We start from the raw sequence: 15,241 nt of genomic DNA on the forward strand, positions 1-15,241 counted from the left end.
GAGCGGGAGGGAGGGAGGGAAAGGGACATTTAGGTCCAAGTGCCGGATTAAAAAGAATACTGTCTTTAAAGGTCAAGGGTTTGAAGGGTCAGTCTGCTCCTCTAAAAAAAACAATTAATGAGATAGAAAATTTGTCCTCTCGGTGAACTCCCGGTTGCCTTAGCAAAGGGAACACAATGCGAGAATTTAAACTGGACGATGTAATTTTCGAAGTTATTGTAAAGATGGACGGGGAGCAGAGGGCTCCCAGCCCTGGAGCTGCGTCCCACTCCCAGCACAGGCACAGGGGGAAGGTTGAGGGGAAAAGGAAAATGTACCTTAAACGATGATAATCTGCCATGGGGTAATTTGCAGTCCGCCGTTCAATCTCCAGCAAGAGAGTGCACATTTTTTTAGCAGACAGGCAAGATGCTGTGTCTTTACACATGACCACTTTTTTTTTTTTTTTTTTCCCCAGGAAAATCCTTTGCGTCTTCACAGACTTTTCCAAGAGAATGCCTTTCAGAACCGCTGTTGAATTACAAAGAAGTATTTATTGTAGGAGGTGATTAATGATTCTCGCTAAAATTGCTATTTGCAGCGTGATTTCATTTCTTTTTACAATGGGAGCAAACCAGGTTTATACACATAGGCTGCACACTAAAGAAATACTGCATCACCAGTTAATACATTTCAGCTGGAATTTTGCTCAGTTGTGCTAACTTTGGCTCTAAATATATTGAGGGATTCTCAAGCAATAAACAAAACTAAGAGTTACACGCTTGTGGATAGTAGTTACCTCACAGCTGTATTTTTCCTCCTTCATGAGGAGGTGGCTGGCAATTCAGGACTCAGCATACAGCAATATGTGAGTGGAAGCACGCTGTTCAGGCCTGCTTCTTGGTCAGGTTTGGAGACAGCAGTGTTTGCTGAGGGTATTTAAAGCTGCCACCTCTCTGATGCTGAATGTGTCCTGCCAGTGGCATGTTACATTTTTCTCTGTGACAATCCATGTTCCATGGCCAGACAGGGATGCTGGCAGTACCGTTGTGGCCTGGTGCCACCTCACCCAGGGGGTGATGCTGCACCCGGTCCTGGTGGCCTCACTCACGCGAAGAGAAGCACTGGTTCCAAAAAATGCCTCTCAGATGTGTCTGGGTAAGTAAATAAGTCCTGGCCTTCAGGCCTTCTCTGGAAGATTTACTAGCACTTGAGCTTCTTTCCAAGCCTTTTCCTACCCAGCTGAGTGCTACTCTCTGCTGTGGAAACCCTGAACAAGGCTCCCCCTTAGCAGCTCCACTTTGCCTGCACTCCTGGAAGCAGAGAGGTGCAGCCTGATCTGGAACCACTTGAACCCCATTTATCCACAGTTGTTTCGATAATGTTGGTCAAGTAAAACTCTTGAATTGTACCCAAATTCATGTTTCTGTTCAGGCTTTCTAAACAAATTTTGAAATAGTCTTAAAAAGAAAATAAAAGGAAACAGAAACAGAAAAGGCAGCTTAGAGAAACTTTAGGTTACCGCCCATGGATCCCCCTTCAAAAATGCTAGCCAATAGAGAAATCATAATCAGGTGAAAATGAACGAATAAATCACGACTGGCTAAAGATTTAAAGTATTATCATGGGGAACATGTATGACTTCCCCAGCAAAATCTGTAACGGGAGCTTATTGATTCCCAGTAGAAGCACAGTTTCCCTGTAACGCAGCTGAAAACACACATACGGAGAGGGATGGAGAGCTGGACTCATTCTGCCACAAGTCCCGCTACAGAGAATACCACTCACCTATACAATGCAGCAAGACCTTTCCTCGTCCTACAGCGCTCTTTTTCTCAGCCAGGCAATTAGGAGTCAGGACGTTTTTCACTATATTTAAAGCAACCATTACCTTATTGACAAGATGAATCCAAGTTAAAACAATACGATAAACCATTGTTTTTCATTCCTGGTGCCTACACCAGCCAAGCACAAGGTGGATGAAACAGCACTGAGTGGACTTGTGTTTCAAGCATTTAATTCTTTTGTACAGAATAATCTTTATTACCAGCACCTGGCACTGTTGTACATTACACCAAAAATCCACAAATTGTACATGGACCCAAACGATTTAGACGGTGCCAAATATGAAGACAGCAACAGCCTTTATAGCAATATTTTTTTAAATAAATGCAATAGGGAATGTGGAGAAAAACTAATAGATCACAGCTACTGCGAGGGCTACACTTAAAACCAGTTAAGTTACCTTTGATACATAAAACATTTCCCTTTGAACAGTGTAAGGGGACATTTTTCATAAGTCTTTAACCTTCCGTGGACATGTTCGTTGTCTCTGTCGTGTTGGTGTGTGTGCATTTTAGCGTATGCACCCTCACACACACGCACGCACACGGGAATCCACGAACACGCCACGAAGCAGCGCTATTCAAGTCAATGCCTTACACAAGTGTCTCACGAGGTTTTTGCTTTGTTTTAACCGTCTTTTATTTTTAAAGTGTTCTCTCTCTTAAAAAAAAAAAAAAAGAAAAAAAAAGAAAAAAGAGTCCGTCTTAGGTACAGAGAATTCGTCCGTGACAGCATCCAGCCCCGTTTTACACCGAGGGCAAGAGAGTGTTTCCATAAATAGAAAAAAATGATGGGCATGGAACCATTATCTATATACAATGTAGACAATCGTCCGGGTTTTGGTTTAAACATGTGCCCGTTCTTGGGCACGTCTCGTCTTCCTTTCCTGCTCCTGTTTTGTTTTACACAGTTGTTTGGTCCAAACGGCCAGCCTCCACCACGGGGCAGCTGGAAAACCCCAATAGATAGGTAAATATATATATATATATATATTAAAAAAAACCCACAACAAACCAAAACCAAAAACAAACAAACAAACCAACCCCCACGTATTTATAGCGCAGCTGCGTTGGGTGTAGCCCCATCGAGAGGATGGGGGTGGCCTTGTGTCTGTGCTTTGGACTGCTGGCTCAGTGTGGACTGGTTTGAGGAGCGCATCTTTGTGTTAGGCAGTTTATGGTCTTTCTTCCACTTCATGCGCCTGTTCTGGAACCAGATCTTGACCTGGCGCTCGGAGAGGCAGAGGGTGTGCGCGATCTCGATGCGTCGTCTCCTGGTCAGGTAGCGGTTGAAGTGGAACTCCTTCTCCAGCTCCAGGACCTGCTGTCTGGTGTAGGCAGTGCGAGACCTCTTGGGCTCCCCTCCGTTGTAATTGGGATTGACTGAAACGTGCACACACAGGCGCGCACACACACACGCACGCGGAGGGGAAAGAAAGGGAGAAGGGGGGGAAAGCGATGGAACATAATCATTATATAATAACTTGACACCAGGTTCGCATAAGATACATAAACGGCAAGAAAAATTGTTTCACAGCCTATCGACGGTGGGGACAATCGAGGAGCAATAAAAAATGGTGATGGGCATTTGGGTTAGAAGAAAAGCTTCAAAGACACATGGCCCAGAGCCACTGCAGGGCAATTAAATTTATGGGGGCTATAATTACTGCCCTAACAGTTTGGCGTCTCGTAAATCTTTTGATAAAGGACCCCGGATACAAAAGGTTTCTCACTTTCTTTCTTTTTTTTTTTATTAGGAAACGCGGAGGGAGAAGGAGGGAGGGAAAAAAAAAATCCACACACGCAACGACCCATCCCGGCCGCGGGAGCACCCTCCCCCCTTCCCTCCTCTGCAGGCGCATCCCCACCTCCCCCTGGCAAGGGCAACTCACCCGTGCTCACGTGGATCTTCTTCATCCAGGGGTAGACCACCGGCTCCTTCCCCTTCAGCCCGGGCAGGCTCTTGTCGGGCAGCAGCGGGCAGCCGGGCCCGGTGCCGGCCCCGGCGGCGGGGGCCGCTTCGCAGCGGCGCTGCAGGGCATGGCCTGGGAGCAGGGGCTGGGGCGGGCCGGGGTGGCCCTTGGCGGGCGGCGGCGGCGGCGGCGAGGCGCCCGGGGGCGGCTGCTCGGGGCCCGGGGCGGCGCTGCCGGCGCTGCTGTAGCTGTAGGGCGCCTGGGGGTAGGAGGGTGCCTGCGCGGGGTAGAGCGCCTCGGGAGGCGGCCCCGGCGGCCCCGGCGGCGCCGCGGGAGCCTGGTAGCCCGGTTCCCGGCGCGGCCGCGGGAAGTACTCGGGCAGCGCTGGGCCCGGGTGCGCGGCGTGCAGGTGCGGCGGCGGAGGCGGCGGCGGGGCGTGCGGGTGCGGGTGGTGCGCGTGGTAGCTGGCGGAGCTGCCGGCGCTGCCGCTGTGCTGCGTGTACTCCTCGCAGGGAGGGAATTTGGGCTCGATGTAGTTGGAGTTTATCAAAAACGAACTCATGGTCATTAATTTGTGAAGTGCAAAAATACTAATTTTTCTCGCGTTGTCGTTTTTCTGGGCTCGGCGAGGCCCCTCCCCTTCCCCCCCCTCCCTCCCCTCCCTCCCTCTCCCCCTCCCGCTGCTGTCAAGTGCTCGCCGCTGCCAAAGTTTGGGCCTCCAGCTTCCCCCCACCCCTTCCCCGCCGCACTCCCCTCCCTTCCTCTCTTCCCACCCCTGGAGCGCCTACAACACACACAACACACACGCACGCACACACACCCCCCCGCACCCCCCGCCACCCCATCACCACCTGACCGCCACCGCCAATTACCGCGCGGGGCCGCGGACCCCGGATCAGGAAATGGAAGGAGGGCGAGCGGCCGCGGGGCAGCTCCGCGCCCACGGACCCACGGCGGGGGCCGCTCCAGGGGGCCGCTGCCGCCGCGACCCCTCCCGGGGCGGCAAGTGCCCGCCCAGGGGGCGCCCCGCCGGGGGCTGCCGGCCGCCCGCGCCCCGCGGCCGCTTCTAACCCGCATCCCCGGCTCCTCCCGCCCGCCGGTCCGGGCCACGTCCGGCAGTCAGGCGAGAATCAACTCAACCAGCCCCGACAGTCTCTCTGCACATCCCCCCCGCCCCCAGCACTTTTTGTTTCTCCGTTCCCCCGCGGGAGAGCGTAGGAAGCGGGGCGAGGAAGCAGAGCGCAGCCCAGCTGCGCGATCCGGAGGGAGGCAGGCATTGCACAAGGCGTTGCACAATCCTTTTAAACAAGCCCATTTCCAAACGCCTGGAGTCGGGGCTGCGCGCAGGCAGAGGGCGGCAGCGGCTGCCGGGCACAGGCCACCGGCAGCCCTCCGGGGTCTGCCCCCAGCGCCCTGCCGCTGCCACCGCGGCCGGCCGGCAGCTCTCGGGCTAGCCCTTTGCACCTTTGTAGCTGTGCTAGCTGGAGGAATAGATGCAAAAGTTAGCACGAAGGTCGCGGGGAGGCCGAGGAAAGTCCTTGAGTGGCCTGCGGGGTGTGAGGGCTATAGCGAGCCTGAAAATAACGGGGAGGAGAGGGGGAAGGGAGAGAGGGGAAAGCGGACACGATGGTATCAAATACTTCCTACCGGCGACCGCAGGGCTCACTGCGAGCGTCCCTCCCCGCGAAGGAGCGGTTTCCAAACTACGAATTTAAGTCCGTCGGTTTGGTATGCCTTGTCTTGGGTTTATTTCTTAATTTTCTGTTCCATGAGAAATCGCTAGCGCCTTCGCAGGAGTGACTCGTAAACCCTGGCGTGGGAGGGAGAAGGCACTCGGGCACTTCAGCGTTGCTAAAACTGAGACTGTTAACGATATTTGCAGCTCAGAGGGAAAGGAGGCAACCGCCCTGACCTTAGGTAATTGAAATTTGATGGTTAATCTAATTAAGCTCTTATTCTAAGGGGAAAAAATACTTATTGAACGTCAGCTGGTCTGGTACGTTCGGAGTTACAAGCGAACTTTTCGGATTGTTTTTTTCCCCCCCTCCTTTTCTGGAAAGCGTATAAACACAGAGAAATATTTACCGCACCCTTCGAGAATATAATTGCTGAGTGGATAAACTCATCTGCTGGTATGGGAAAATACTTCTAATATATCAAGCGTAAATTTGATACGGTTTAGATCTTGCCCTCCTAAAGATATTGCATTAACAGTTAGCCTGGTTTAAATTCAGATTATTGTCTTTTGCAGTTTTATAGATAATGGATACATGCAATAAAATTATATTTGAATATATATTCTATCTAACAAGACACACATCGTATCGATTTATATTTTACACACACGCACGCACATTGCAGGCGACTTGTAATATGTTAGAACATTTCCAGCACTTGGGTATACTGGGATACTTATCTAAACAATCACTCATTTCCTCCTCCTATCGAATGTCTAATTTGTATAAAGAGTTAGAACACATTTACTTACTCATTTCCAACAGCACATCTATGGAACTCTGGTTCTATTATACCTATTATCTATGGTAATAGGTAAGTTTTTCTATTTACTCTGCGTGGAGAGGAAATGCGGTTATACACACGCACACAGAGGCAGCCGCAACTGTTCAGTAACACGCAATTGACAGGAAAGGGGAGATTGTTTTATTTATATATATATTTAAAGACAACAACAGCAACAAAATCCCTCTCAAAAACCAACAGCGACCCATGTTGTAAAATAATAAATTTCCCACCTACATGACTGTAAAAAAAAAAAAAAAAAAGATTGCCAAAGTGCATCACGAGCGGAGAGCCTTTTCCCGGCGTAAAGAGATACATGCACACGTACAGACACATACGTACAAATACCTGCCGGCCCGCACGAGATGAATTACACTGGGTTATCGTAAATATTATCCTCGGCATAAGTCCTGAGACACTACGGGCAGAGCACTACAGCGGTCTGCCGTGTTCCCAAGCCACGGTAAAACACAACGAAAAGTGGTGTCTCGGTTTGTAAGCTCGGCGCTATACTGGGAGAGCTGACCGGGCTCTGTTTCGTATTATTTACCGTGATTAGATCTCAAAGTGTACTCGTTTCACTGCGCCTCTTTCTACCGTGGGGCTCTGGCGCTCAGTTGCAGAAAGAAGGATACAATTTTATATACGACTGTAAATCTGCAAGGTGACCTGAGCTGCTCAGCCCAAGTCTGTTTTTTTCGTGTGGTTCTATTACTCTGCGAAGATGTGCTGAGGCAGGACCTCCAAAAGGCCTGTTCCATGTCTTTGTGGTTTTGTTATCATAAACAAGAACCCAGCCAAGACCACCAAGTGTTATCTTGCACACGGCCATTTCGACATTTTACTGCAAGATTTATGGCTGTAATAAACAATCTCAGAAACCCTTTTTTTCCCCCGGTACTTCCCTTTAACAAACTTGTAGCATCATCCTAAGCTCTCAGAGAAAGAAAAGGAGAGGAAAAAATAGGCCAGCTCCCTCAGTTTTCCAGAAGGACTAAAGGCTCGATTTCACTGGTGAAGGAGACTTTAATCAGTTAATAAAGGAGCAAGAGTTTCCTGGCCGACGCTGGCCGAGGAGGAGATGGGGACCCCACTGGAATTAAGTTGAGAAGGAGAGAGTCAATTTTCATGCACCAAGAAGAGGCAACCTCATACATACCCAAGGAGGGGAGAAAAGGGGGATCCCCTTTTTCTTGTGAAACAAGCAAACATTCCCGCTACCCTCCACATGCGCGGCTAAAATGTAATTACTCCTAAAGAAAAAATAATAACAGTAGCAAGAACAGTAACAGTAGTAGTAGTAATAACAACAACAACAACAATAATAACAATAATTCAAGTCAACCTTTCGCCGTGCCCGGGCATCCTCCACCGAGAGCGGTAGGAGGAGGAAGACTCGCACTAGCAGCCTGGTTTGAATCTGATTTGAACCATTTTGAATATATTTAGCCCCAGCTTTCCCCCCTTGAATGCGAGGCTGTCCCAAGTTTCAAAGTGACCGAAAAGTGACACCGTGTGCATTTTGTTTCTTATTAATCTTACACATTGACAGTCTTTGTTAAATAACAAGGCGTGCCCTTCACCAGGCGACATTTTCATATTTGTTAGACGCGGTGACCTGAAGTTCACCTCGGCCTTGGACTTAGTTTTTCTAAAAGGTCTATAACAGTGTCTTTTAGATAGCGGGGTGCTTTGCCCAGGTCACTACTTCTAAGGGAAAATTAAGAAAAAATCGCGGGAAAATGTAAACGTTATGGAATGTATCGACTGTATTCCCTCCTTTGTTCCTGGGAATGATACAGCCCCCGAGGCTGCTCCTGCCTCCGCGGGCGGGAGCGCTTCTTTCCTGTGGCCGCTGCCGGGGCAATGCTCGCAGTTTTGCCCCAAGTTTAGCATGTGGTAGAAGCGATGACTGCCCTGGTACCAGGGCTCCTCTTAACCACGGGGTGGTTGGCGGGATTTACTCGCTCTGTCCTGGCTCGGTTCATCAACACACGCAAAATTTGATTTGTTCTCGGATTTTAAATGAATGGTCTTTTGAGCAGACCTTCCACGCCAGACAGCAGTGTGCTGAATGCAAAGAATGAAAGGGCAGAAAGTGTTCGTCTCAAATTATTAACTGTTCTGCTCCAGGTTGTTGCCATTTTTTTAAAGACATAATTTAAACAAGAATTCAGAAGAGTCAATATTTACTGAAGTCTCCATTTCAAGTTCTTTTAAAATATTCTCATCGATATTTTTATTCTAAACCAGACTGAAAATACGGAATTCGAGCTACTAATAGTTTTGGTGAGAAAGCAAATGCATTTCGGTCACCTACTCTTGAGTAAGCCGGTTATAGTAACAGCTTTCATTCTGGGTATATCAAAGACGCATTGTTGTTCTTGGAAACAATCCGCCTGCTATTCTCTAACAAAATAGATATTTGGCTACGGGTTTTAGCTTGCTATCAGGCTTCACTCTTACACCAAATAAATACTCTGGATGTGAAAGGTTATATACTATCTCAGCGAGGCCAGGCTCCCCAAACGTGCAATGCAAGCGCTCGACTACAAGTAAGCAACAGCAGCAACTTGTGAACAGTGCCTATACGAGCGAACACTTGCATTATATACTTCCCAGGCTTCAGCAGGTACTTTAGGCAAAATCTCCAAGAATCACTTTGGCTAATCGGAAATCTAACCTCTCGCATATTCGTTCCCAAGAAATAGCGCTCGCCTGCCACGATCCAGCTGTGTCTCTGGCAAATAATTCACGCGTACCAGCTACGCAAAGGCCGGTGTAGCCTCCTGACTTGGGGGTGGGAAGGCAGCAATGCATGGATGGGGGTGAGGTGCGCTCTTTCTCGGACTTTCTCGTCGCCCTGTCCCCTCCTCCACACCTTTCATATCTGCTTATGAATATTTGGGAATAACCTTTCCATCTTGCATCGACCCCTCATCCTCCTCATTTCAGGCTGAATCGGGTTTGCAGTGATCTACCCCAGAATGAAATTCCCTGTGCAATATTTGCCAGTTCTCCCTACAAACAAGCCTAACCGAGGAGCTAAAGCTTTAACACCGAGGCGGCACTGGGAACAAAAAATCCCAGCAATGTGGGAATAAGTCTCTGCGCAAAGAAATTCCACTAAACTTTTTCTTGGGGGGCGGAGGGGGAGGCGGGGGGTGTATGGAGGGAAGGAAAACAACCCTCCCTGTTCCCCGTTTCGCTGGGAACTGCTGCCTCTGGTAATTCCAGAGGGCTGTGAGAACCCTCCAAATCACGGAGCGGCGCCGGGCGCCAGCTTCTCCGCAGCATTTTCCATCGGTAGCGCAACGCGGCCCCACGGCTCCGCATTTTAAACGAGCTCCTTCGGACCAGACATATAAGCCGTATTATCTCCAGCGTGTCCTGTTTAAGCACAGTTTAGCGGTCGCTACAGAAATGAGAGCAAAAACAAAGACGCGGCGAGGATCGATACACACGTTAATAGCATCGCTCCTATCTTATCTTCCTCCCATTTTGCAAAGTGAGAAGGCTTAACATTAAACCTCTTAAAGCGGGTTATTATATAATAAACAAGGGCGAAATATTTTGCTACCTGACTCGCGGAGGAGGCAGCATCAGCGGCTGCTGTGGGGGTAACACGCGTGTTTACCTGCCGCGGATGAACCCGAGATATTCAGACACAAATGTGGCCGATAATTCAAGATGAAATACAACGTGTATTACTCTTGAAAAAGAGGAATTTTCTATCCTTTCCTCGGTAATTGAGGTCATTCAGCCAGTAGGGTTCACCTGGAGTCCATACTGTGATACACACGTAACTCAAAGCTATTTTATCTTTTGTGCTGATAGTCAAGATCTCGGCTATAACATTGACATCAAACTCTGTCTGGGCGAATGACTAAGAGTGGTGCAAAACGTAAACTTTTGACCCTCAACTTTTTGACCTGCAGTTGTAACGCCCTTAACCACAAAGATATACAAAAGCTATGCAGCTTCTTTTAGGAGTAAGAGACTCGCACTGTTTGTTTCAATAGTTCTGCCGTTTCCCTCAGCTTTCTAAGGGCTTTTTTTTTTTCTTTTTCCTTCTTCTTGCTGTTGAGAAATCGGATATTTTTGCATGTTTAATTATTGCTTTTTTTTTCCTTTTCTTTAATCTCGCAGCTTTGTAAAGTGCTGTTAGATCAGTTTGCACAGCCTTTCGGCAGCGTTGGAGGGAAGCCTGTTACTCAAAGGCGCTATATGGTTACAATTGCAGGTGAAATGCTGGGTAAGTTCTGGGCGTGAGGTTGGAAGGAATGTAGCGACGAGCGTTGGGGGAAAAGCTGCAGCTCTCTGCTGCGAGGGTCTTAGTCATTTCTCCTTGATTTAAACATAAAGAAACAAGTCTAATTGTTTGCGAAGCCTTGTCTAGGCAAACGAGTTGACTGTGAACTTGGTCTAAAGCGAGCTCTGCTGGTGATTCCTAGGGTGTGCAGATTTATCTTTTCTGCATTTACTTAACCTGGCAGTGAACTGCACGGGCTGCCATTTGTTATCCAGAGACAGACTTCACCTCAAGCAAGGACTGTTCCACAAAATTGCAATAATTACCCAATAACCTTCATAGCAAATATTATTATTGAAAAGACATTTTTTTGGGGAGGGGATATAGGAAAGATTCCTTATGCGTGCTATAAGGCGAAATCCTTGCAAATTGTACACGCTTTCTATGTCAGATTTGGTATTGTTTGTGCATGTAGCTACAGGAACATGTGACTGTGATGGTCCATGGGTATTTGCCTTCCAGAGAGACATTAGTGAGGATGCTTTAATTTGAAAGGGATAATATTTTCAAAGATGACCAGGCGACTGTGGGAGCTGTGTTTTTTGAGCTCTGCCTAGTAACTAGCAACAAATCGGGGAAACGTTAAAAGCAGGAAAGAGAAAGAGCTAAGAAGGCAAAGCGGCGTCTTAACTTGGTCGGGAGACTTATTTATGTCTGCATTTAATACGTTAAATCTGTATTTGCGGGGAGGGAAAAGGCATTGCTCCAGTATCCAGGGTTTGAAATCGAAACCTCCTGATCCGCCCCTCATGATCTGTTCCATTCAATTTCCCATGGAGCAGATTGCAAACCCCTCTATTGTCACCCTTCCACAGATACACACTTATTAAATGTAAGGAAATGGCAGAATAATAATTTCCCCGTAATGTTCTGCAATTAGGGCGTTTGCAGGGTTTAGACAAGGCTGCAGAGCTGTAATTTACGGATGACTTTCCATCGGATTGTTATAGTTCTGGTTTAGAGAAAGTTATGCCTTGCAAAGTCACTAGTTAAAAACATTAGAGAGTTGCCTAATCTTTAATTGGCCTTATGCTTAGACATGACACACTACACTCAAGTATTTCTTTCAAAGGATTAGGTAAGCTGTATTTCAAATCGCAGAACGCCACTTGCCATGCCTAAAGTAAAACAAACTCGCACGTATAAATCCCCCAAACACAGCAGAAAAATAATGTGTGCAGATAAGACCTCTCTCCTGATTCCCAGTGATTATTCTCCATGACATTTTTCCTCGGAAAACAATTCGGACCTGGGAATATTTTGGTAGAGTTCGGCAGTCTAGGGTTGTTTGAATTTCAAAGCGGATTAGAAAATCTTAATGCGTTTCTGGATTTGAATGGCTTCAACTGTGCTGCTTAGGACAGGGCAGGGCCAGAAATAAGGAGAAGTTGTAATTTCTAGCTAACTTTCTTTTGTTGTTAGAGAGTTTCTTGCAGTACGGGCGGTTTTATATGCTTGTGGGTTTGGGGGTATTTTTCTTTTCCGTAGTTCTTGAATCTCTGTATACTGCTTGATGTGGAATATGCTCCAGAAGCCACATTTAAAAACGTGAGAATATGTAACAGCAAATCTTTTTGCTCTAGACAATGAAAAATTACAATCCGCGATGATATCCAGGTTCCTAAAATATTGGTCGAACGGGTGTGCGTGTGTTTGTATATTCACCAGATATTTCAAATAACGCAGTGTTGTTGAATATTGAGTAATTGGAAACGGTGTCTGTTCTCATTCCCGTTTATAAGCGAAGGATTTTCCTTGGAAAAGGACCGTATATGAATGAAGCCCAAACTTTTAAAGGTTTTTCATACCTGTGCCCCAATCTATAAAATTTTATAAGGTATGATATAATATCATATCATATGCGCCTATCATATATAATTTTCTGGTATTCCTATTGACAAAAATGTGACAGCTAGTGTACTATAAAATCTCCAGCTGCTTATCACGGAAATGATTTTCAAATGTGCACTTGGATATGCTCTTTTAAAGCTTTTCCCATTTTTTTTTAATAGAAAGTATATGCGTATGTATTTGTTTAGTGTTTGTAGGAAGAATACATTGGCACAAAGGTTTCAGACCTCATTTATCTTACACAAGGGGTTGACTTTAAATATTAAATATTTGTAGAAGTGTGAGAACTTTGAGCTGAGCCAACCTTATATACTACCGTTTCTTTAACGTTAAAGAGAAATAAATTAAAAATAGGAATCAGTCAACAATGTGCAGACCTTGCAGAGGTACACACCAACCTTACCCTCCTGTACCCCTGTGCCTTTCTCTCATTTTTACTTGCAGTAGCAGATACAGCCTGAATCGCAATATTCAAACAGGATAGCACTAGCAAAATAAAACAAAGCCCATCTCCCAGCTCACATCAAACCACCCCATTCTTTTGCAAACCCGACTTTATGACACATGAAGGAAAACAAAGTGATCTGATTAATCCCTGCTACTCCAAACCTGAGCAGAGAAAGAGATACTCACAGCTGCTTTGTGTGTGTGAGTGCGTATATATATAAATTATATATATATATATCTGAGGCAATTCTTAAATCTCTTACTTAACCCCCAACTAGTTGGTCTGCACCCCCAGAGATCACTGGCCTAAGGAACAGATCTGAGGGTAAGGATCAGGCCTTAATGCTACCCAGAGAAAGACAGAGTTCCTTTCACCCTTTCATTCAAGTCCTGGAAATTCAAAGACTAAAGTTAAATCCGGCCATAAAGTTTATTGCTGAGTAATCACACTCTAGTGAGAACAGTCCACTTAAATAAAAAGAATGTTGAAGTAAACACGCAGCTGGGGCCTACCCCACAATGGCAGCCAGCAATACAAGGCAGAGAGGGAAGGAGCAGAGCTAAGGAGATATTTACAATCTTCAATAAACCAAGCCCGTATTTCATAATTTGCAGCACTCTAATGACCTGTAGTCTCTTGTATTAATGCTACAAGTTACAGTCAATTGGTTCGCTTAAAAAAAAAAAAAAGTCACAGGAACATATACACACGTACACACCCTTTGTATACATAGATACACCTATATTAGGCACACATACGCATGTGCACGGCTTTATACAGGCGTATACATTGATTCGTACATGCATGCACAGACACACATAATTTAAATATATTTATGCAATTACACATATGATCTGGGAAAAGTTACAGCAACATTATAAATGCACATCCCCGAAACATGTTACACGCTCGCAGATGGACATACATACATAGCTAAAGCTTTCTGCACAACCCAATGCAGAAAATAGGAATCTTAAGCGCTCCAAATACAGTCTGTGCCATTTTAATACTAGCTCTGATGTGCAACATATTTCACCAATCCAAAGATTATTACCATATCAGCACGCCTCCAACTCTATCATGCCTACATACAGCACTGCCCAGATAATATCAAGCCCTATCTATTTTGTTTCCCCTTTTTTTAATTGCCTGCAGTAACTACCCTTTGCTAAACAAAACCTCTCCAAACTTGGAGAGTCTATTGGAGCAAAGGAAGTAATTATCTTCTGCGGTAGTCAAAGTGATTAAAGCTAGGCCCCAAAATCCATCTCTGCCAAAGTCGCTTATTGTGGTTTACTTTGATTTGATCGTTAAAATAGAGAGCTAGCTGCTGCAAGTGAAGGGATGGGGGGGGATTTGCAGCGCAACCTGGATCGTTAGTGGTTGATCCTGCCCCTAGGGCTCGGTGGGACCGTCCTGAAAAGCTCCAGGCCGAGGGGAAGGGAAAGGGAAAGGGAAAGGGAAAGGGAAAGGGAAAGAGAAAGAAAGAGAGAGGAGAGAGAGGCAGCGAGAGCGAGCGGGAGCCTCGGCTTCCCCACTGTACAAATAAACTTTAAGGAACTTGTGCACAAAACTTACCTTTGACTTGCAAGGAGCCATTTTTCATACAGTATTGAGAACTTGTGGTTTGGATACTTCTGTCCCTAAACCTGACAATTTGAATGGCCAGGAGGCACACGTAGCCTGCAAAAGAGTCAAATGAAGTCCAGCGTCAGTGAGATTATATGTTATGTGGTATATAATGTTGGATGTCAACTCCCCAAAACCATAAAACTTACTTTAATGGCACCACGTGACTTTTTATAGCCAGTGAGCCTATCTGTCTGTGCTATGGATGATTTTACGATCTAATTCATAGACAAAACCCTATTCATTTGGCACCCAAATGTCATATAGCCGGAACTGGGGCTTATAAAGTTTACTGTTTTATAACTTTTAAGGGAAGGCATCAATGTAACCAGTCAGTAAATGTGCAAATCTTTAGTTGCTCTTAGAAGCCCAGAAGAGTTAACCATTCAAGCTCTGATGGGGTAAGTAACATTACGTTTATAGCAAACTAATCGTAGTGAAGAAAACCAAAAATCTTTAAAGGGTGAAAAGTGGGAATGTGGCTAGCGAGGGTTGCTATTAGACGCAGAGGGCTCGGACGTGGCTGTCCTGCAAATATACTTAATGAAACCACAGGAGAAATTCTAGAGCGACGCAAACACGGCTTGAGTTAGCAGCGTGTTTTAACAAAGCACATGTTTTGGGTTTTTTTTTTTTTCAACCATCAGCAAACAGCTAGCAGTTGATTTACCCACAAAGGGTGTTGATTGTGGTCCTGCGATGCAGCTTTACACCTAGCGAGAAACCAGTAAGGAGGAACTTCTGA

The 15,241-nt window shown here is 46.2% G+C and overlaps 2 protein-coding genes across 3 annotated transcripts in view; both read right to left on the reverse strand.

Moving 5' to 3' along the window:
- Positions 1-15,241, reverse strand: part of HOXA3 (homeobox A3) — a 45,553-nt gene that overhangs the window by 19,055 nt on the left and 11,257 nt on the right. The window contains exons 2-3 of the mRNA XM_056335915.1: positions 14,446-14,550; positions 318-510 (exon numbers count right to left, since the gene is read on the reverse strand). The gene's annotated coding sequence lies outside the window, so the exon portion shown is untranslated. The remainder of the gene's footprint in view (positions 1-317; positions 511-14,445; positions 14,551-15,241) is intronic.
- Positions 1,980-4,365, reverse strand: HOXA4 (homeobox A4). 2 transcript variants are annotated; one of them, XM_056335919.1, is made up of 3 exons: positions 3,716-4,365; positions 2,868-3,206; positions 1,980-2,772 (listed from the first exon to the last, which is right to left on the reverse strand). In XM_056335919.1, the coding sequence occupies exons 1-2, from the start codon at positions 4,302-4,304 to the stop codon at positions 2,878-2,880; spliced, it is 918 nt and encodes a 305-aa protein (XP_056191894.1). In that variant the 5' UTR covers positions 4,305-4,365; the 3' UTR covers positions 1,980-2,772; positions 2,868-2,877. The 2 variants fall into 2 exon arrangements, with proteins under 2 accessions (XP_056191894.1, XP_056191893.1); XM_056335918.1 differs by having other exon boundaries at positions 1,980-3,206.

Source organism: Falco biarmicus, chromosome 4 (assembly GCF_023638135.1).
Source record: "Falco biarmicus isolate bFalBia1 chromosome 4, bFalBia1.pri, whole genome shotgun sequence".
In the NCBI taxonomy this organism is placed as follows: Eukaryota; Metazoa; Chordata; class Aves; order Falconiformes; family Falconidae; genus Falco; species Falco biarmicus.